The 22113-nt window shown below is 39.9% G+C and overlaps 2 protein-coding genes across 2 annotated transcripts; one reads left to right on the top strand and one right to left on the bottom strand.

The window, feature by feature from the left end:
• Window positions 1-12456: 12456 nt before the first annotated feature.
• Window positions 12457-16555, top strand: LOC103697532 (sugar transport protein MST4-like). The gene is made up of 4 exons (XM_008779407.3): window positions 12457-12608; window positions 13988-14307; window positions 15081-15707; window positions 15860-16555. Exons 1-4 carry the CDS (start codon window positions 12473-12475, stop codon window positions 16322-16324), a joined length of 1548 nt encoding a protein of 515 aa, XP_008777629.2. The 5' UTR covers window positions 12457-12472; the 3' UTR covers window positions 16325-16555.
• Window positions 16556-19285: 2730 nt separating this feature from the next.
• LOC103697530 (blue copper protein-like) lies at window positions 19286-21630 on the bottom strand. Its single transcript, XM_017840693.3, has 2 exons — window positions 21341-21630; window positions 19286-19911 (listed from the first exon to the last, which is right to left on the bottom strand). Exons 1-2 carry the CDS (start codon window positions 21504-21506, stop codon window positions 19418-19420), a joined length of 660 nt encoding a protein of 219 aa, XP_017696182.2. The 5' UTR covers window positions 21507-21630; the 3' UTR covers window positions 19286-19417.
• Window positions 21631-22113: the final 483 nt, after the last annotated feature.

Here is a 22113-nt window from a genome sequence, read left to right on the forward strand (position 1 = left end):
ATGAATTAATGGATGAATATAAGACAATAAATCTTAAGAATAAAGAGCTAAAACTAACCAATCAATCTCACTTCCATAAATACGATAAATTAATTAAGGATAAGGATTTTATCATTAAAGAAAATTTAGAACTTAAAATAAGCAAGCAAATGTTAATTCAAAAAACTAATACCTTAATTAAAGATAACGAAAAACTAACCAAGGAAATTTCAGAACTTAAAAATGATAAACAAACTATAAGAGATAATCTCACAAAAGACTTAAACATACTAAAAACAGAAAAACAAAAGTTAGCACAAGAACTTGAAAAATACAAACCTTTTGTAGAAAAGTTTACATATAGTTCTGAAAAATTAGAAATGATACTTAATAATCAATGAGCTGTGTTTAATAGAGTTGGTTTAGGGTATAAACCTAAGAATAAGCAAAAGCTTTTTAGTAATTTTTTTGTGAAAGCAGAAAAAGCAAAATTAAGAATATAACCTGTTTTTGCTATGGAAAAATAGGACATAAAGCTAATGTGTGTGACCATAGAAAAGAAAAAGCTAAAAGAAAAATTAAAAAGGTTTGGGTTCCAAAAGGAACAAACATTACTAACCATGAAGGACCCAAGAAAACTTGGGTACCTAAAATTGTATGATTTCCTTGTGTAGGAGTGTCTTGCAGCCAAGGTCGACAAAAATTGTTGGTACTTGGATAGTGGCTGCTCAAGACACATGACGGGTGACAAAGAGCAATTCTTCACCCTTGAGCCTAAAAAGGGAGGTGCAGTGACATTTGGAGATAATAACTAAGGTCACATCGTTGGTATAGGTAAAGTACAAATCACCTCCTCAACCTTTGTTGATAATGTACGATTTGTAGATGGTCTTAAGCATAACTTACTTAGCATAAGTCAATTATGTGATAGGGGTTTTGATGTTCTGTTTAAGCCAACCCTATGCATCATAACCAACTCAATTGATAATAGCTTAGTATTCAAAGGAATAAGACGTGGAAATGTGTACTAGTAGATCTTGAAGATCTTGCCAAAAATAACCCTTGCTTAGTAGCTAGTGATACTAAGGCTAATGATATAAGTTGGCTATGGCACCGTAAGTTAGGTCATGCAAGTATGGATACAATATCAAAACTAGTTAAAAGAGATTCTGTAATAGGTTTGCCAAAACTAAAATTTGAGAAAAATAAAATTTGTGAAGCGTGTCAATATGGCAAACAATCTAGGAGCTCTTTTAAATCCATAAATTGTGTCACTACTACTAGACCCCTTGAACTACTACACATGGATCTATTTGGACCAACAAGAACTACAAGTCTTGGTAGAAACAAGTATGGTCTTGTCATTGTAGATGATTTTTCTAGATACACATGGGTCATGTTCTTAGCTCATAAAGATGAAGCATTTTCTGTGTTTAAGAAATTTCATAAGGAAGTTACTAATTCAAGAAATGCTTCAGTTATAGCTATTAGGAGTGATCATGGAACGAAATTTAAAAATCATTTATTTGACGAATTTTGTAGTAAAAAGGGGATAACTCATAATTTCTCTGCACTTAGGACACCACAACAAAATGGAGTTGTAGAAAGAAAGAATAGAAATCTAGAGGAAATGGCTAGAACCATGCTGTGTGAAAGTAACCTCCCTAAGTACTTTTGGGGAGAAGCCATTAATACATCATGTCATGTAATAAATAGAGTTTTATTGAGACCCATTATAAAAAAAACACCTTATGAACTTTGGAGAAATAGAAAGCCTAAAGTAAACTATTTTCATATTTTTGGATGTAGGTGTTTCATTCATAATAACGAAAGATAACTTAGGTAAATTTGATTCTAAATCTGATGAAGGTATGTTTTTGGGATATTCTACATCAAGTAAAGCTTATAGAGTCTTTAACAAAAGAACCCTTGTTATTGAAGAGTCTATACATGTTGTTTTTGATGATACTAATGATATCTCTTCTAGCAAGAAAGTAGCTCTTGATGATGATGCAGAAATTCTTGAAGGAAAAATTGATGAGATGACATTACAAGAAGATGAACCAAAGCAAATTGGAGAAGCATCAACAAGCCAAGAGGTAATTGTTGATCATGGGCTGACTAAGGCTTGGAGGTATGCTCATAGTCATCCTAAGGAATTAATTTTAGATGATCCCTCTCAACCTGTTAGAACCAGAGCATCACTTAGGAACTTAAATAATCATCTAGCATTTGTCTCACACTTTGAACCTAAAAACATAGAAGAAGCTGAAAATGATGTTAATTGGATAAATGCAATGCAAGAAGAGCTAAACCAATTCACTAGAAACAGGGTATGGAACCTAGTTGAACGACCCACTGAACACTCAATAATAGGAACTAAATGGATATATAAAAATAAACTTGATGAAAATGGAATCGTAATTAGGAACAAGGCTAGACTAGTAGCAAAGGGCTATAATCAAGAAAAAGGTATAGACTTTAGCTAGACTTGAAGCAATTAGATTGTTACTAGCATTTGCATGCTCTAAAGACTTCAAATTATTTCAAATGGATGTAAAGAGTGCCTTTTTAAATGGAAATATTAATGAGGAGGTGTATGTAGAACAACCTCCTGGTTTTGAAAATCATCAATACCCTAATCATGTGTATAAACTAAACAAAGCACTTTATGGTTTGAAACAAGCTCCTAGAGCATGGTATGAAAGACTTAGCAAATTTCTATTAGACCATGAATTCTCTAGAGAAAATATTGATACAACGCTGTTTTTAAAGAAGAAAAACAAAGAAATGTTAGTAGTGCAGATTTATGTAGATGATATTATTTTCGGTGCTACTAACAATCACCTCTGTAAAGAGTTTGCTGACTTAATGCAGAGTGAATTTGAAATGAGCATGATGGGAGCGCTGAACTATTTTCTCGGGCTCCAAATCAAACAATCTGAAGAGGGGATCTTCATCAATCAAGCTAAATACATCAAGGAGATGCTTAAGAAGTTTGATATGGAAGGAAACAAGTCAATCAGCACACCCATGAGTTCATCATGCAAACTGGACAAAGATGAATCAGGTAAATCAGTAGATCAAAAGATGTATAGAGGTATGATATGATTCTTATTATATCTTATTGCAAGTAGACCTGATATCATGTTCAGTGTATGCATGTGTGCTAGATATCAATCAAATCCTAAGGAATCACACTTAATTGCGGTTAAGAGAATCTTTAAATACCTAATAGGAACAAAAACCATAGGCTTATGGTACTCTAAAGATTCGAGCATAAACCTAATAGGGTACACTAATTCAGACTTCGCTGGTTGCAAACTTGATAGAAAAAGCACCAGCGGGTCATGTCAATTCTTAGGAGAAAACTTAATCTCTTGGTTTAGCAAGAAACAAAATTCAGTTGCACTATCTACGGCTGAAGCCGAATATGTTGCTGCAGGAAGTTGTTGTGCTCAAATTTTATGGATTAAACAACAACTTGAAGATTATGGCATTAAACAAGATAAAATTCCCATTAACTGTGATAATACAAGTGCCATTAATCTAACTAAAAATCCAATTCAGCACTCAAGAACTAAACACATTGAGATAAGACATCACTTCATAAGAGATCATGTACTGAATGGTGATGTGACACTTCAATTTATTTGTATTGATGATCAACTTGCTGATATCTTCATAAAATCTTTGAGTAAAGATCGATTTTGCATACTTAGAAGAGGGTTAGGAGTGATTGATCCATTCTAGTGATACTCTCCTCTAATTCATAGATTTTGAGGATTAGTTTATGTTGGACATAGGATTTCTTATCTATGATCATCAAATCAGGTCTTAAATCCTAGATAAGCTCATAACTCTTTCTTTTGGCACAAGAATAACAATATTTTTGGTTGTGGGCCAGAGTTCGAGTCGACTCGGACATATCTTAGAGTCGGCTCATGGGGGAGTCGACTCGCGCATATTTGGGAGTCGACTCGAGGTCGAGTCAACTCGGGACTTACCGGAGTCGACTCGAGGTCGGGAATCCGATTTTTAACCCTAATCGAAACGTTTATTCCTCACTTCTATTCACAGCCGACACTGTTCCAAAACCCTAGAGCCGTCTCCGAACTCGTCTCCAACCCAGTCTAGGTCTTCTCCGTCGAGGTTTCCTCCTAGTTTCCGTGTCCTTCCCCGTCCTTAGGTCAAAATGCCTAGGAAGGTCATTGTATCGAGCCGAAAGAGACCCGTCTCCGCGAGCGGGGCCGAGCGACGGTCCAAGGCTCGGAACGAACCGGCGAGGCCACCACCTCCGGTTCCTTCCCCGCCTAGGCCGGTTCCCTCGCGCTCATGTGCCGAGAAGGTTGTCTCTACCGGGAGGCAAGTCAACTTTGACTTCCTCTCCCGGGAAGGGTTCAACCTAGGGCATCACCTTAGAGCCCAGGGTTTAGAGTTTTTCTGCACTCTTGACCTCCCTACCTATCCAGGGCTAGTGAGGGAGTTCTATGGTACAGTCGCACGGGTTAGCGAAGGTATCCAGGGAACTGTTATGGGTGTCCCTGTTTTCATCTCGGAGGACTTCATTGCTCGAGTCCTCCATCTCTCGAGTGAGGGGATTGTTCCCACACACCCCTCTGATAGGACAGAGGCCCTTACGGCCATCCTAGGGAGTCCACCCCTGTCCCCCATAGAGGAGGTGTTCGCAAATCAGCTTTCGGCTGAAATGCGGCTTCTCCTTAGTATCATCTCTAGGACTCTCTTCCCAAAGACTGGTAGGTTTGACTTCATTTCCGAGAGAGACCTGGCCTTAATGTTCTACCTCCTCCAAGACACTCCCATCAACTTTCCAAAACTCATCTACAAGTACCTTTGTGAACCCTTAGATAAACCTAGGCTCAGCCTCCCTTATGGCATGTTATTCATCCTTATATTTAGGGAGTTAGAGGTCCCCATTCCTGAGGGGGAACCCTCTCGCTCACTGCGGTTTACAGATCGCATGGGTGAGGGGACCTTTCATAGGATGGGATTCCACAAGGTAGGGGGAGTCTGGGTTAGGAGATCATCCACATCTTCTGACCCTACCACTCATCACTCACCCAGTCCTGACCATGACCAGGACCACTCTACAGATCCTCCCACCTATCCTTCCACCTCTGGTCCTACACATACAGAGCCCTCCACCTCCACTGCCCCATCTTCTCAGCAGCAGCCACTGGAGGTCCGGATATCTTCTGAGCAGCTCCGAGAGTTGCGGCAGGAGATAGTGAGGGATCTGAGAGATGATCTGCTGATGGAGCTCCGAGGTCCTCAGAGTGCTCCCTCCACCGAGCTAGTTCCCTCCTTAGCAGCCGTGACAGAGATGGTTGCAAATCTGAAGGAGGAGATATTAAACATTCGAAGCCTAGTTCAAGGTCAATACTGGAACATAAGTGACGTCAAGGACGACACAAAGGAGATGCGAGATAGCATCAGACATGAGCTAGGCAACCAGAGTCAGGGTGCAGAGAGACTAGCCAATGTACTGATCTTCAAACTTGACACCCTCCAGGAGAGTGTGAACAACATTTCTTCGACTCAGTCTAGAACTACCTCGGAGATTTTCGAACAACTGGGGAACATCAATGAGGGGTTAAGCATGGTCATCAAACACACTAGACTGAGCAAGGGAGCCACATCCTCCACCACAAAGTAACCCTAGTGTTTTTGTTCTTTTTACTTTATGATGTACAGTCCCTTGAGGACTTCTTTTGATATGTAATCACACTTGTACTCAAATTTGAATTTAATACAATGAGTAGAAATTTTCTTTCAAAATTGTGCATTCTTGAGTTCTTGTACTTTTCTGTGCTTTCTGCCTTTTTGCTATGATGACAAAAAGGGGGAGAAAATATATTGAATTGAAATGTAAAGGGAATCAATAAAAAGAAAATTCTTAAAGCACAAAGTAATTTGTTCTAAGTGGATTCGATACCTCGAGGCTCATTATCTCTCTGTTGGGGCTCCTAAAGGACTAATCTCCAGAATCCATTCAAGGGATATTCAGAGATTAGTTGAATCATACTCAAGAACAAATTGGCAGATTTTTCCTCTAAAACCAAGAATTTAAGCTCAAAAGCTTCAAGACATTAAAAGAAAATTCAGAGAATCTAAACAAAATTGAATGCATATGTCGAGGGGGAGAATATGAAATCTTAAGAAAGTAAATTCATTAAACACATATAAGCCAAACAATTGATTGCATGACATGAAGGCTTATATAATTCCAAATAAAAGGGGGAGCTTTAACTTCAGGATTTACTGTTTCACACCTTTCAATTTTGGATAAATTAAATGACTAGACACTTGAATTCATTTCAAAACTTTATTATAAATCTTCTTTTTGGTTGAGCAATTCACTTTACAAATACTCAATATTTTGTCATCATCAAAAAGGGGGAGATTGTGGAGTGATTGATTATAACCCTATTTGATTTTGATGAGCTCAAAGCATTTGAGTATATCTTATGTTATACTAATGAATTCAATCTAGTGTTTCAGCCAAATATTTGTGAATTTATGTTTAATTATCTCTAGCCTTGGTTCAATACATTTTGGCTAAGTATGGAACTCAGTTTGAACCAAAGTCTGGAATGCGAGTCGACTCCGGAAGATTTCGAGTCGACTCCAAGTGTTTCAGATGTTCTGGCACAGACTCGAGTCAACTCCGGCACATTACGAGTCGACTCCGACTGAGAACAAACAGCAGGACAGAAAGATGAATCTCAGACCCTGTCACCGAGTCGACTCTTGAAGAATTCGAGTCGACTCTGATGCTTGCCGAGTCGACCCCCGATAGTTCCGAGTCGACTCCAAGGAGTAACAGATAGAAAGACAGAGAAGCTGTTTTGGACTCTGAGAACCGAGTCGACTCCGGAAGAACTCGAGTCGACTCCAACGGTTGGCGAGTCGACTCCAAAGAAAGCAAGAGTCGACTCTCAAAGGAATGCAAGACTAAAAGTCAGAGAGCCAACTTCGGTCTCTGAGAGCCGAGTCGACTCCCGCAAAGTCCGAGTCGACTCCGAGGCAGTTCAACTTCAACGACAGAAGAGCAGTTTTTCCGTCTCTGAGAGCCGAGTCGACTCCAACAAAGTGCGAGTCGACTCCGAGGCAGTTCAACTCAAAACACAGAGAAACAGTTTTCAGATCCTGAAAGCCGAGCCGACTCCAAGTACTCCCGAGTCGACTCCCAAGTCAGCCGAGTCGACCCCAACAAAATCCGAGTTGACTCAGAGGCAGTTCAACTCCAAATACAGAGGATCAGTTTTCGAGCTCTGAGAGCCGAGTCGACTCCAAGATGATCCGAGTTGACTCGAGAAAGAAATACAGAAAAACAGATCTATGGAACCCTGAGAACGAGTCGTCTCCGGAGGGCCGAGTCATCTCCAGACATTGGCGAGTCGACTCCAGAACGGGACAGCACTTTAATTCAAATCCTGAATAGTGAGCGAGTCGTCTCCAGTAAAGCATGAGTCGACTCCAGCAACAGCCGAGTCGACTCCAGATCGAGCGAGTCGACTCCGATCCCAATGGACACTGTGTCAGGAGTTGCAGATTGTGCAGAACAGCCCTAAAAGTGAGTCTAACAGCTAGTTTTCTATGGGGATTGCTTAAATAGCCAGATTGAACAGTAATAGACACCAAGTAAGAGACTCCATTCAAAGAAAAAGGGATTTCCACCTACCAAAGCCTCTCTAGAGTAAATACAAGAGAAAGAAGGAAGAAGTGCATTGAAGTCCATCCTCCAAACGTCTTCCTCGCATTCAAGGCTCCCCTTCTGACAGCAAATCTTCAGCACATTCAAGAGGAGTTGCAGAGTTTGAGAAGCTCCTTTCTCCACATCCAAAAATCTGTTTGAGGGCTTCTAACTCTTCTTTGTTCATATTGTTTATATACGCTTTTCAAGAAGCTATCCTTGTACTCTTTTCAAACTGCTTTTCTTACTTGATTCAATCAGGGGATTGAATCAAGGGTGTTAAGGTTGGTTGGTGAGCCGAGGGTAAAACCAACGTATAAGGGTTCGATTGTGATCCCGGAAAAACAATCGGGTGGTTCTAGTCGGTGAGCCTGTGAAAACCGACCGAGTTCGTTGTGATCTCGTAAAACAACAAGTTGGGTTGTGAGCTTGTAAAACAACCGGCTGTAATCCGAGGGATTATAGTGAACTCCCAAGTGAAGCTTGGGGAGTGGACGTAGGAGCAAGGGTTAGCTCCGAACCACTATAAAATCTCTTGTGTTTGTGATTGTTTCATTGTCTCTTCCATTCCCTTCATTCACTGCATATAGAAAACTAATTAATCCACTTGCAATAAGTTTTAATTAGTTACTCACAAAGTTTTTTAATTGCAATAATTACTTAAAACCCAATTCACCCCCCCCCCCCCTCTTGGGTTGTCTTTTTGGGCAGCAATTAGCATATTGACTTACATTTTTAATTTATGAGAATTAAAAATACATAAAAAATTTAACTAAGATATATCAGGAGTATTTATGGTATTATGTGGTCGGTGATCTTGGATCCCCGTACCATACCAAACAATTACTCATGGATACCCAGGGATTATTAATCACTGGACCATGGCCAATCAAATACAGTGATCTTCGATCACTGTGGATCAAATCATCCCAGTATTCGAATCACTGGGGATCTTAGATCACCGTGGTGATCCTGTTGGGGTTACCAAACGCCCCCCATAGTTTTGGGCTTGGATGAAGATTCTCATCCTAGCCTTCCTATAGGTATAATTTGTACCATTGAATAATGGTGGCCTATTGGTGGATTGTCCTTTACTAAGAAAAGATCCAAATAGGGTTGTCATCTTAATCTTTTACTCTCTTTAAAGATTGGAATACCAATCGATATGAGAACACCAGCTCTGATACCACTTATTGCCCAAGAAGACAACCCAAGGAGGGGGGATGAATTGGGTTTTAGTTAATTATTGACCACTTAAATAAAAGGTGAGTGATTAACTAAATCTATTGCAATTGGATTAGTTATATCACTAGATGCAATGAACGAAGAGAGAGAAAGAGACAAAGACCAATACAAACACAGAGAGGTAGTGGTTCGGAGCCAACACTTGCTCCTACGTCACTCCCCAGCCTCACTTGGAAGTTCACTATAATCACTAGGATTACAGTCGGTTGTTTTCCAAGCTCACAATCAAACTTATTGTTTTTACGAGATCACAACAAACTCGGTCGGTTTTGACAGGCTCACTAACTAGAACCAAACGATTGTTTTCTCGGGGTTACAATCAAACCCAGTTGGTTTTTTCCGGTTCACCAACCACAATCTTACACCATTGGTTTTATCTTTGGCTTACCAACAAATCTTACAACCCTTGATTCAATCCCCTGATTGAGTCAAGTACAAAAAGCAAGAGTTTAAACTTCACAAGTAGAGCTTCTGAAAAGCAAATATGAAACAATATAAACAAGATTGAGTTAGAAGTCCTCAATTAGATTTGAGATGAGGAAGAGAGGCTTCTCGATTTCTAAGTCTCCTCTTGAATGAACCGGAGGATGGGGAACAGTCGGTAGAGCTTTTAATGCGAAGAAAGCCTTTTTAGTTTTAGTGAATGCACTTCTCCCTTCTTTTACTTGGATTCGCTCTTGAGATGTTTTTGGTAGTTGAAAAACTTTAATGCTCAGGTGGAATAACTCTCTTCTAGTCTACTACTGTTTTCTCTGGCTATTTAAGTGATCCTCTTTGAAAAATAGTCGTTAGGGACTGATTTGGAGCCATTCTGACCCATCTGCACAATCTGACAATGTATCCGTTGGGATCGGAGTTGACTCGCGTGATCTGGAGTCGACTTAAGCTATACTGAGACGACTCAACCACTGTTTCAAATTTGAATTAAAGTGCATGCCTTTTTCTGGAGTCGACTCAGACCAAACTGGAGTTGACTCGCCAACAACTAGAGACGACTAGGGCACTTAGGGGTCGGCTCGTGCTTAGGAATCCAGAGAACCCATTTTCTGTTTTTCTTTCTCGAGTCGACTCGGGTTAACTTGCAGTCGACTCGGCTGACTTGAGAGGCGACTCGAGATCTTCGGAAGACGTCTCGCTCTCAGAGACCGAAAAATTGATTCTCCGTCTTTTTGAACTAATCTACCTCGGAGTCAACTTGGGCCTTGTTGGAGTCGACTCGGCTAATTTGGGAGTCGACTCTGGATCCATTGGTGACGACTCGATATCAGATCTTCAAAAATCAATTCTATGCCGTTTTCACTATTTTCTTCTGGGAGTCGACTCGGGACCATCTGGAGTCTACTTTCCAAACACCGGAGTTGACTCGCAACCTTTTGGAGTCGACTTGCTCTCAAGGTCGAAAATCTAACGTTCTGTCTTTCTGTCTGTTCTCAATGGAGTCGACTCGGGACTATCTGGAGTCGACTCGCAACCTTTTAGAGTCGACTCGCTCTCAGGGTCAAAAATCCATCGTTCTATCTTTCTGTCTGTTCTCAGTGGAGTCGACTCGAGACTATCTGGAGTCGACTCGCCAAGCACCGGAGTCGACTCGCAACCTTTTGGAGTCGACTCGCTCTTAGAGTCGAAAATCCATCATTCTATCTGTTTCAGTCGGAGTCGACTCGAGCTTGTGCCAGAAACTTCAAGTGTCCCGGAGTCGACTCGCAGAGTCCAGGAGTCGACTCGTGATGCAGACTTTGGTTCAGACAGAGTTCAATACTTAACCAAAAGACTCTGAACCAAAGCTCAAGGCACTTAGATAGAATTTAATAAAGATTTTCCTAAACACTAGATTGAATTCATTAGAACAACATAAAACATACTCAAGTGCTTTGAACTCATTAAAATCAACTAGAAAAATATTCAATCACTCCACAAAAATAGGTTGGAACAATTTACCATATATGAAGATGTTTTTGGTTTTTTATTTAATTTTAAAAAGTTAAAATCTTTGAATGAAGAGGATTTAAAAAAGTGTCATCTTAATTTTGAAAACTTTTTAAAGCATGGTGAATATTCTGATATTGATGGTCTTGATTTGTTTTCAGAGTTAAAAATTTTAAAAAAAGTTTTACAAATAGAAACTAGTACCCCTATTGATACTTTAAGTTTTATAAAAAAATATATTCTTTTTTAAATGCATGCATTGCTTACATGATATTGTTAACAATACCTGTAACAGTTGTTTCTACTGAAAGAAGTTTTTTAAAATTAAAGTTGATAAAATCTTATTTGTGGTCAACTATGTCAAAAGAAAGATTAAATATATTGGCTATATTATCGATTGAAAATAGTTTTTTAATAAATTTTGAGTACAAAAGTTTGATTAGTAATTTTGCATCTCAAAAAGCTAGATGAATTATTTTTAAATAAATTTTTTAAAAAGTTACATATTCTTTTCTAATTGCATGTATTGCTTACAGGATATTGTTAACAATAGCTATAACAGTTGTTTCTGCTGAAAGAAATTTTTTAAAAATTAAAGTTAATAAAATTTTATTTGCGGATAATTATGTTACAAGAAAGGTTAAATGGATTAGCTATATTATCGATTGAAAATGATATTTTAATGAATCTTGAGTACAAAAGTTTGATTAGTAATTTTGTATTTCAAAAAACTAGATAAATTATTTTTAAATAAATTTTTAAAATATTTTATATTTATTAAATGTTTTTCATCATTTTTTTTTTTTTAAAAAGGGCCTCCCAACGGCTTAGGCCCCAATCTAACCCAACCCACTTGCAGTGCCATTCAGTATCAGATGATGCGAGTACAACAGAGGCGCAGCCTTCCCGACTTCCATATTTCCAACGTTATGATTTGAACAAAAATAAAGGGAAAGTAAGATTTGGATGAGGAAAAAATCCTCTAGTTTTGATGGGCAATAAGTCGAGCAGTTTTGACACATTCACCGATTCGCCCGCCGGATCCTGGATGGATTCGCCGATTCGCCCGCCGGATCCGACAGCCGTGGGGCAAAAGATCGGCTTCGATCGCGCTGCCTCGCGTCTTCCATATTTAACCCATTCCACCTTATCCCTGCGGCCTTGCCGTATGCAAATTTCCAATTATCCAGCTGTTCCTCATCTCATGGAACGCTAACAGGATCTCTCAAATCTCATCAAAATAAGTAAATAAATCACCACATTAACCTTACCATCTTTTCTCACGCGATTTTATCCTGACAACCCGGTTATGCGGATCGCGCGTTTTACGGAAAATATCCCATCCATATATTTATCCATATCCATCCAGAGCATAAGTAGAAATTACGGTTCTAATTTTAGAGAACCAAAAGCAATAGGAATTTAATCAGTTATCCTCTACGTTTCTCTCAATCTATCTGCGGCTTTCTATATATATTATACCTTCCTTTCCATCCAGCTTCTGGGATCGTCCTCGCCCTTTATTTTCTTCTTCTTGGGCCGGAGTGGTGTGGGTTCATCCCTCATCCTTCTGTTCGTTTGGGGTCGTGGGTTTAGAGGAAGAAAATGGCGGGGTTCGCAGCGTCAAATTCAGACGACAGTCCGAAACAGTTCGAGGGGAGGATCACGATCTACGTAGTGTTATGTGGAATAATTGCGGCCACAGGAGGATTGATGTTTGGTTATGATGTTGGGATCTCGGGTATGTTAGAAATTAAATTTTATAGATGCTAATGTTTGATCTTAGTCGTATTATCCTTGTTTGATATTAAGACTGGCTATCCTCATTTACATATAGGTCATAATCTTCTCTTCTTCTTTTTTTCAATGGCCCAGTGGAGTACTTGAGGTTTATTTGTGGTTGTTGTTGCTCTTGCTGAAAAAAGATCCATGTATTGTATATTGGAAGAAGCAGACTAGTGATTTTTTTTTTTTCACGGCTTTAAATTTTCAATATTACAGTAGATGATTTTCTGGAAAATAATTGCTTATACAAAAAAAAATTACTTCACAATATACCAAGGTAAACATAGGTAGATGGGGTCAATTTAGTTTTGATTGGTGAAGGTCTGAAGTTCTTGGAAGAATGCGTTATGATACTTGCAGTATATTTAATTCATATTAATGGTTATGAAAATGTTTATGTAACTCAAAAAACTCATCCAAGAAGTGTGTGATGTATTGCTCCCTTTGAATGAAGCAAAGTGATCGGTCAAAGGCACCTGAGTGACTTTTTTTCTGAGTTACCGTAGGATAGCTCTAGTGGTTTTGTTTTTATTTACAGAAAGCAGCCATGATTAGTAAGTTATAACAAAAAAAGGCAGTTGAATCATTTTATCTTCCATCTTCTGCATCTTACCTTGCTGACCAATATAAGCACAGAACAGATTGTTTGTTGCTGGGCCATCATGCTATTGTAATCGCAGCTATATGGTGCAAATAACATCTGATATTTTATATTTTCATTGTTCATTTTAATACAATATGTATTTTATATATAATATTATTTATAACTTCAAATCTCTACGTCATCTGGAAGTTAATCTTTTACTTGGTAAGCAAAATAACATCATTAAATCGCATTGCTATTTTTCTTGCACTGTCCATTAATGTGACCTTTACACAGGCTAAGCAGCCATTGTTTCTGTAATAATATTAATGTATACTGGTATTTTTGAATCCTGCAGACATTGTATATGGCTCCAGACCTTTTATACTTTTTAGATTTCCCATAAAAACAATGCGTGAGGGAAGCCTAGTTTCAGATATCTACCAAATTAGACTAAATTTTATATTTTATCCTCTTACATGTTTAAACTTGTTTGTATTAGTATGTTGATATTCTTATTTAAAACCTGTGAGGGCAATTAATCCCAGTGACTACTTGCACTCAGAGCTTGATGGAAGGCAGAAAAAACATGCTAATGCTGCGAGCTTAAAATATTCATGCTGCTGAAGCTTCTAGCTTTTTCTTCTGATAATTAGTTTTTAGTATGTTAATCATTATATTCGGTATTAGTATTAAAATCTGCAAACAGCGAAAATAACCATTATTCGGCTTCGTTGTCTTTTAATCTACAGGAGGGGTGACAGCAATGGATGACTTCCTAGAGAAATTTTTCCCTTCGGTCTACGTAAAGAAGCACGAAGTCAAGGAGGACAACTACTGCAAGTTTGATGACCAAGGCCTCCAGCTCTTCACGTCATCTCTCTACCTTGCTGCTCTGGTGGCGAGCTTTATTGCCTCCAAAACATGCAAAAGTTATGGCAGAAAGTTGACGATGCAAGCAGCATCCATCTTTTTCTTGGTGGGTGTTATTCTTAATGCGGCAGCTCGAGATCTAGCCATGTTAATCGTAGGACGAATCCTCCTTGGCGTTGGTGTCGGATTCGCTAACCAGGTGCTATATATATCTTTTACTGATTTTTCCTTTTCCCTTTTTTTTTCAAATTGCACTTAGAATTGATTTGTCACTCATGACTAGATTGCTTAATTGGCATTCCAAGTTTAACTCTCTGCAGATGGAAAGTCATATTCTTCTATAAAATAACAAAAAATCTTAGATAATTGCAAGGTTCGATATATGCTGCATTCATCTTGAAGCACAAGAGAAAACGGATAAAAGGTTGCAAAAGAGAAGCTACCTTTTCTTTTGCTTTGTAGTTGCATGGATAGCTTTAACCATCACCAAACAATCCATTGGATGGTTTTTATTTTCTTGTTTAGATGATGCATTTTCATCATGAAATACAATTAATATCCTTCACATTAGTGAATATATATATATATATATATATACACACACACATATGCCCAATTCTCAACCCCGTCCTATCACATGCCAATGAAAAAGAACCTAAACCGACGGTGCTTTCTCGGGCTAACCTTCTTTCTATTTGTTGGTGGGACATTTCCATGAGATCCTTGCCCCTTTGTCTTTGTCATCAGCGAAGGTAGCTCTCTCAGAAGTACTCATTTTTGATGTTTCAGCTGGAAATTCAAAGTTCGGATCTAATTTGTAAATTCCTTTTTGATTGCCACCGGTTCGAAATTTCACCGCTCGCACTCTTGTGCTTCTTATATATATATATATATATACACACACACACACTGTAAATCTTTTTGCTGTAAATTAACGTTACTAACATGATCATAAATTTGTGATATTTGCAGGCAGTTCCTCTGTTTTTGTCAGAAATCGCACCGGTACGAATTCGAGGAGCTCTGAACATCCTTTTCCAGCTTGACGTGACGATCGGCATTCTCGTAGCAAATGTTGTGAACTATTTCACTTCATCTATTCGACCATGGGGATGGAGATTGTCGCTCGGCCTTGCCGGCGTACCGGCGTTAATTCTATGCTTTGGCTCCTTATTAATCACCGAGACTCCCGCCAGCCTCATCGAGCGTCAGAAATTGGATGAAGGTCTCGCCGTGCTCAAGAAGATCAGGGGTACCGAGAAAGTCGAGTTGGAATTCAATGAGATTGTGGATGCTAGCAAGATCGCTCAACAAGTGAAGCACCCATTTCGAAATGTGATGATGCGACGCAGTCGCCCGCAGTTGGTCATTGCCATCTTGATGCAAGTCTTTCAGCAATTCACTGGAATCAATGCCATAATGTTCTATGCCCCGGTCCTCTTCCAAACAATCGGATTCAAGAACGATGGCTCGTTGCTCTCTGCAGTTATAATGGGGCTCGTAAATGTTTTATGCACGGTTGTCTCCATACTCTTGGTGGATCGGCTTGGGAGGAGGATCTTGCTGCTCGAAGCTTGTGCCCAGATGTTAATTTCACAGGTTGGGAAATGAGAGCTTGGTTTCGTTATATATGATATCAACTCTTTCATTTATTACTGCTGCTGATCCTTTCTTTGCGACATATATATATATATATATATATATATATATATACTTCGTCTGATCTTTTTCTAGTTGTTGAACATTATCAGGCTGCAATTGGTGCCGTTCTGCAAGTATTTATGAAAGCGAACAACAACCTTCACCAAGATGTGGCCATTTGGGTGGTCGTGCTGGTTTGCCTGTTCGTATCGAGCTTTGCATGGTCATGGGGACCTCTTGGCTGGCTGATTCCAAGTGAGACCTTCCCCCTGGAGACGAGGACGGCTGGGTTCGCCTTCGCAGTCAGCTCGAACATGCTCTTCACCTTTATCATCGCCCAAGCCTTCCTCTCCATGATGTGTCACATGAAAGCAGGCATTTTCTTCTTCTTCGCTGCATGGATCGTGGCCATGGCGTTTTTTGTTGTCTTCCTACTGCCGGAGACGAAGAACGTGCCCATCGATGAGATGACGGAGAGGGTGTGGAAGAAACACTGGTACTGGAGGCGGTTCGTGGATCACGGGGAGGATCAGAATGAGACAAGGGATGTTGAGGATTCCGCCAATCGACTTTAAAATGGATGAGAAGGATTGCGATTGATTGATTCTTTTTCCTCCTTTTCTCGTTGTTCCAAGCACCGATGGTCCTCCCTGTGGCCAACTTTTCTGCACGAACAGAAGCTGATGAAAGAGTATATCCAAAACTATATGTGGTTTATATCTTGTGTAGATAAGGCTTGCATTATCGCATGCATGTTCAGACAATAGTTATCATGTGATGCCACCAACAATGGACAAGCAAAATATGCCAAAAGATGCCTGCGTAGAAGAATCCTCACGAAAATAGCCTTCTCTTCTGTATAGCTTTTTCACATCTACATGGACATTCTCTTAGGAGAACTGGAGAACGCATCTACCAGATGGCTTCTAATTCTGTTGAGTAAAATTAGAGTCTCATATGATTATTGATATTAAAAAAAAGGGAGGGTTTTTTTTTGCAAAGATAGAAATTTTTACATAATATTATAGATCATCATAATCAGTAAAATAAATTTTTAACTTAGGGCTTATTTGGGTTTTTTTTATTTCTTAAAAAATAAAAACATGGAATCTAATATAGAAAACATATTTTTTTTAACAACTTTCATTATTTTTGAAAAAAAAAAGTGATTGTGAAAAATCTTTATTTTTTTTAAAAAAATAGATTTTCTTCCTTCCTCTTCCAATTTCTCTTCTTCCATCCAACCTCGTCATTAGCCCCATCGCTCCTACCTAACCACACCAGCTCCCTAGGCCTATGCCGCGCTATCCCTCATTCTCAGCCGTATTGCCGGTCATCCTTATTTCATTTTTTTCGGTCGTGCTCTTAATTACCTTTCTGCTCGACTTTGAGCTCATCCTTATCCTTGACCATGTCGCCAGCTCCGTCCCTCCCTCTTCCTCATTGTCGGCCATGCTGCCGACTCATTGTCAAAATAAAAAAATAAATAAAAATAAAAATAAACATTTTTTCCTCTTGCGTTTGCTTTTGGCATCGTTATTAGTTTTTTAATAAAAAAAATCTTCTATCAGAAATTTTATCTATAGCATCCACCACTGCTTCGCGTCACAATGTGCCTCTTCCTCTAGCCCAGTCGAGGCCCATTCCAAACCGGTCTCAAGTTCCACTGAACATCAATTAAGCGACGACCCAAGCGTTTATCACACGCCTCCAACTCAAACATTAGTAACACTTTAAGCATACTTTTACTCCTTCTCGTTCCGCCCACTCTAATGGTACTCGCATGAGGCAAGCCTGATGCAAGCATTTAAAACTGCCATCATTGTCGACAAATTCGGTCCAACATCAAAGCATTGGGTCCACCTCAAGGTAGATAGAATGGAAGCCACATGCCTGCAGTGGGGCCGAACTCCCAAAGGTCCAAGAATGGCCTCCAAGCAAAGTAAATATGGATTCAAAGAAAAAGACACACACAAAGACGAACATTAGTGTGAATCATGACCCTTCTGGTGCTCTGGTCCTGATGCTGCCCTAGATTTGAAAGCAACGCTGGTGATATTAACAAGCCTAACAAAGTAGGCAACATGCCATGACTACAATTTTTTAAGGTTTCTCCTTAAAGGCAAGAGCGGAAAAGCCGGAGGTGAGCCTACCAACCGCGACCGGTTCCACCGCAGCGGAATTAGGCGATGGTCCCCCTAGACCCAGCTAACTACAAACTATCATGGCCTAATGGGGCAAATTGAATAACTTGGTGAAATTATAAAGGGCCAAATTGAATTTGATAACTTAAAGGTAACTTACAAGCAGGAAAAGATTAACGAAAGTGGGTTAGTAATACATCACATGAGTCCTGGTGAAATGTCAAAAATTAGTGGTATGAATCTGACCGGCAGCAGATATGAAGCTACAGCCCACCACATACTCATTCCGAAGTAAAGTATCTTCTAACTATGCTCTCGTCGAAACTGAACAATTGCATGTAAGTACTTGGTTAGTGTTCTGTTTATTGTTTTTTGACTCTTTTAAGAAATATTTTTTTATAGTGGTCACTATTTTAAGAAAATTCATTGGAAAATCAGCGATGAAAAAATTAAAACTCTTAAACTCGTTTGGAAACATAGACATTCTATCTTTTTTTTATTATTAAATGGTAATTCATATAGCTCTAACGTGAGTACATCCTGCCAAATCAAGAGAAAATAAAAAGTACAGAAGTTGGAGTATGTCCACCACCGATGTCCATAAAAACTCTCCAAATTGCCGGACGACGGATAAAGCGACCCAATCTACTGCACTGTTCGCCTTTCTAAACACATGTATTATCTGAACATTTTTCAACTCCTGAACCAATCTACGGACTCTCGAATGAGAGAATGACCGTCGCTATCATGTCCATTAATATGCCCATAATGCCAAATAAGTAGAGTACTTAGTAGAAAGAGAAGAAGGAGGCCTGCTCTTTTTTTGTTGTTAGAGCAGAGCCTACAAGTATAATATCTCCTATCCTAGGTAGGCATTTGGATGGTATGTGCTTATAATGAAGTAATAGTAAGTATAAAACCTATAAAATTCTCCGCATTCATCAATACATTCATCGTCACATCAACAAGGTAACAAAACAGTCCTTAGGCAATATGACAATATTATAACTATTGCTCCGAGATTAGTGATACATAGAGAAACTCTTTGTTGTGTGATGTAAGCAGAGTCAAATTCAAATTGCCTACAGCCAGAACACATATATAAAATAAATCTTAGATCATTCAACAAATCTGAACCCACTCTGGTGGAGATCATGATCCAGCCAATAGCACCCAAAACAGGGCATTTTACTGTTAATTTATATCCTGCCATTGTTGAAGAGAGAACATTCCGATTTCACCGAAGGTCCTGGAAAAAGAACTGCGATAGGACCATACGGAAAGTCCAAACAGAGTCTTGCATACAACAACTGCAAACCACTTCAGGTAGCACCGCCAGCCACCAAATTAGTCGCGAAGAATTAGAGCTTCTAAAAGATGAGATCAAGAACATAATTCTAAAATAAGTCATGGACGATATGTTCTCATTTATGTGTGATAATATCCAAAATCACATAACCAAACCAACAGAAATTGTTCCCATCCTCTTCTCACCCTTCAAACCACTAAAAATTAACCACAAAACTAAAAATAACCACAAAGCCGGTCTCGGTGTCCAAGAAGAAATTTGAAAGAAACAAGTAGGAAATCTATCTTCGAGCATCTACTGAGGCATGATGAGACCACCACCACCAAAAGTGGCAGCAAAGGCAAGCACGGCCAGAGCAAAGCCTGCAGCCTTGGAAGCGGCGGCGGCGGGGGCGCCGCTGGGCGGGGGGCGAGGGTGGGCGTTGAGGCGCTTCCGCTGGCGGCGGCGGGGCCTCCGGTGGAGGGGGCGGTGGCCGGGGCGCCGGAAGGGGCAGCAGAGGAGGCGAGCTTGGGGACGCGGATGTCGACCTTCTGGCCGAGGCCACAGTGGCCGGGGACGCCGCACAGGAAGAAGTGGTGGCCCCGGCGCTTGATGGTGAAGGAGTCGTTGCCCGAGGTGTGGGTGGTCAGTGGGGACCCGGCGTTGCACGCCTTGAAGTCTTCCTTGTTCACCTCCATCACGTTGTGGAAGTTTTTGTTGTACACAAACACTGCACCCACCATCACCACCACCACCACCAAAAGCACTCATTAGCACAAACAGTAATTTTTTTTATTATTTTTTTAGCACAACCAGCTATATCACCATCAAGGAACAAAGTAGAAGGAACAGACAAGGCGACCCAATCCATGGCTTGGTTCATCCTCCAAAAAAACGTATAAACGGTAATTTTTAGTCGTTACCAATAACTACCTACTGAACCGCAAAGTATAAAGAAATAATTGTGTAACAATTCTTAAACTATTTGAAAATTTTTATTTTTTAAAACTTTAATTTAGTAAAATTAAATTATTAAATGTCCAAATTCATTGAATTCAGACTATGAATTTTATTTGGCTGTTGCGACAGAATTGTCATGTAATGTCACGTGAGGCATCGTACTCTCCTGTTCGGTCAAATTACATCATGTGATAATTTCGTGACAGTAGTCCGACAAAATTCATAGTCTAGATCCGAATTGAACAAATTTTAAAGTCCAATAATCTAATTAGACTAAATTAATTAAAATTCACAAAAAAATTGAAAACTTTCTAATAGTTTGAAACTTCTGCATGATTATTTCAAGTATAAAAAGTGTATTTAAGCATTAAGTGAAGTCATAGAACTGGCCTAATTTTGGCAGATTAACTAAAAAAGAAACAATATAAGCAATCGTTTGTAGTTACCTCAGCAGTTAGTAGAGTTAATAGGCAACGTCTTGGTAAATCTCCACATAAGACAAAACATAAAAAGGTTTTTGAGCTTTACTAAAACGCTATAATGACAACTACACTACTAAAAGACGCCTAATTTGCTCGGTTGATGGTTGATGGACATCCGTGACCGGGTCCCCACCAACACAGAATTTTCCGCAAGAAACGAGCCTCCAGATAGATCTAAAACTCGTCACAACAATACAACAAACAAAAAAAGCGAGAGCAACGTGAGCCGTCGTTGACGCTGGGACCCGACTCCCGAGAGCACCACAAAGCTAAGTGGTGCTCCGAGCTCTCGAGTGCAGGTGTAACGATATCAAAGGCTAAGCCTTGCCTTGGGAGACACGTGGCAGCCATGCCACACATCTCACAGGCTCCAGCCTCCAGGCCAAACAAAGCCCTCGCTCTTCTGTACTCCACTTCCCTTCCTCCCCTCTCGGTGGCCCAAAAGCGGTGGTAAACAACTGTACTCGAATGTTTACATGAAACCCATCTACGACCACGGTAAGAAAAGACATAAATAATTTATAACACAAAGTTGAAGCTAGCGTGGATCTTAAGTAGCCCAAAACTTAATTTAATATCTTTTGCTAGAATCTTGACAGAGAATCCCAAAAAGAAGCATGATAGCTAGAAAAAAACGATCTCTAAGAAATAGACATGGAAATATGGAGAAAACATCCAAAGTGAAAAAAATAGGGAGAGAAAGAGAAGGGGGCGTACGGATGATATCTCCGACATGGAAATTCTTGGTAGAAGCCCAGGCGGTGTAGTTCACGTTGCCTATGATGGTCCACCCAGCTTTATCTCCGACGGTATAGACCGCTCCTGAGGAAAACCCCACGGAAGCCAAGGTCACGAGGGCAGCGATGACCACGGCCTTCTCCATGGCAGCACCAAAAAAACTGAAGCACCAGAGACTCGGGGAGAGAAAGCAAAGAGGAACAGAGAAAAAGGATGGCTCCGATCTTTCGCTTCTTCTTTTTTTCTCTTTCTCCTCCTTTTGAGCGAGCGGTCCTCCACTTTTATAGTCCCCCTCCCACACTCTCAATTCCAATAATGCCCCTATCATGGGCTTTACAAAAAAAAAAAAGGAAAGTAATTATTTTTTAACCAATGCTTTTAGACGTGGGAAACAAGGTTCGGATACGGTTTAACTCTAGGAAGGCGGTTCGCAGATCGATGCTCGGTACGCCGTTGGATGGTGATCCAACAACGGTGATCCTGGAAATCAGCAATTGGTGCCTTTTAAAGAAAGAAAACCAAGAATAAAAGTTTCTATTTCGCTCGTATCAGCCGGTCGACCATATGTCAAGCCTAGGTCAGGCTTACCGATACCTTCTTGGACCTGGTCTTTTGGCTTAGAGAGCGAACTTAGGTTGAGTCTAGCTTCGGCTCAACATGGAAGCAAGTGCCTGCGTTGGCCCGTCATACTGATGTGATGCTTCCGCACAGGCATTTATGCAGGCGGTAGAGGAGCATTGAGGTCAGAGTGG

This window comes from Phoenix dactylifera, unplaced genomic scaffold, assembly GCF_009389715.1.
Source record: "Phoenix dactylifera cultivar Barhee BC4 unplaced genomic scaffold, palm_55x_up_171113_PBpolish2nd_filt_p 000615F, whole genome shotgun sequence".
In the NCBI taxonomy this organism is placed as follows: Eukaryota; Viridiplantae; Streptophyta; class Magnoliopsida; order Arecales; family Arecaceae; genus Phoenix; species Phoenix dactylifera.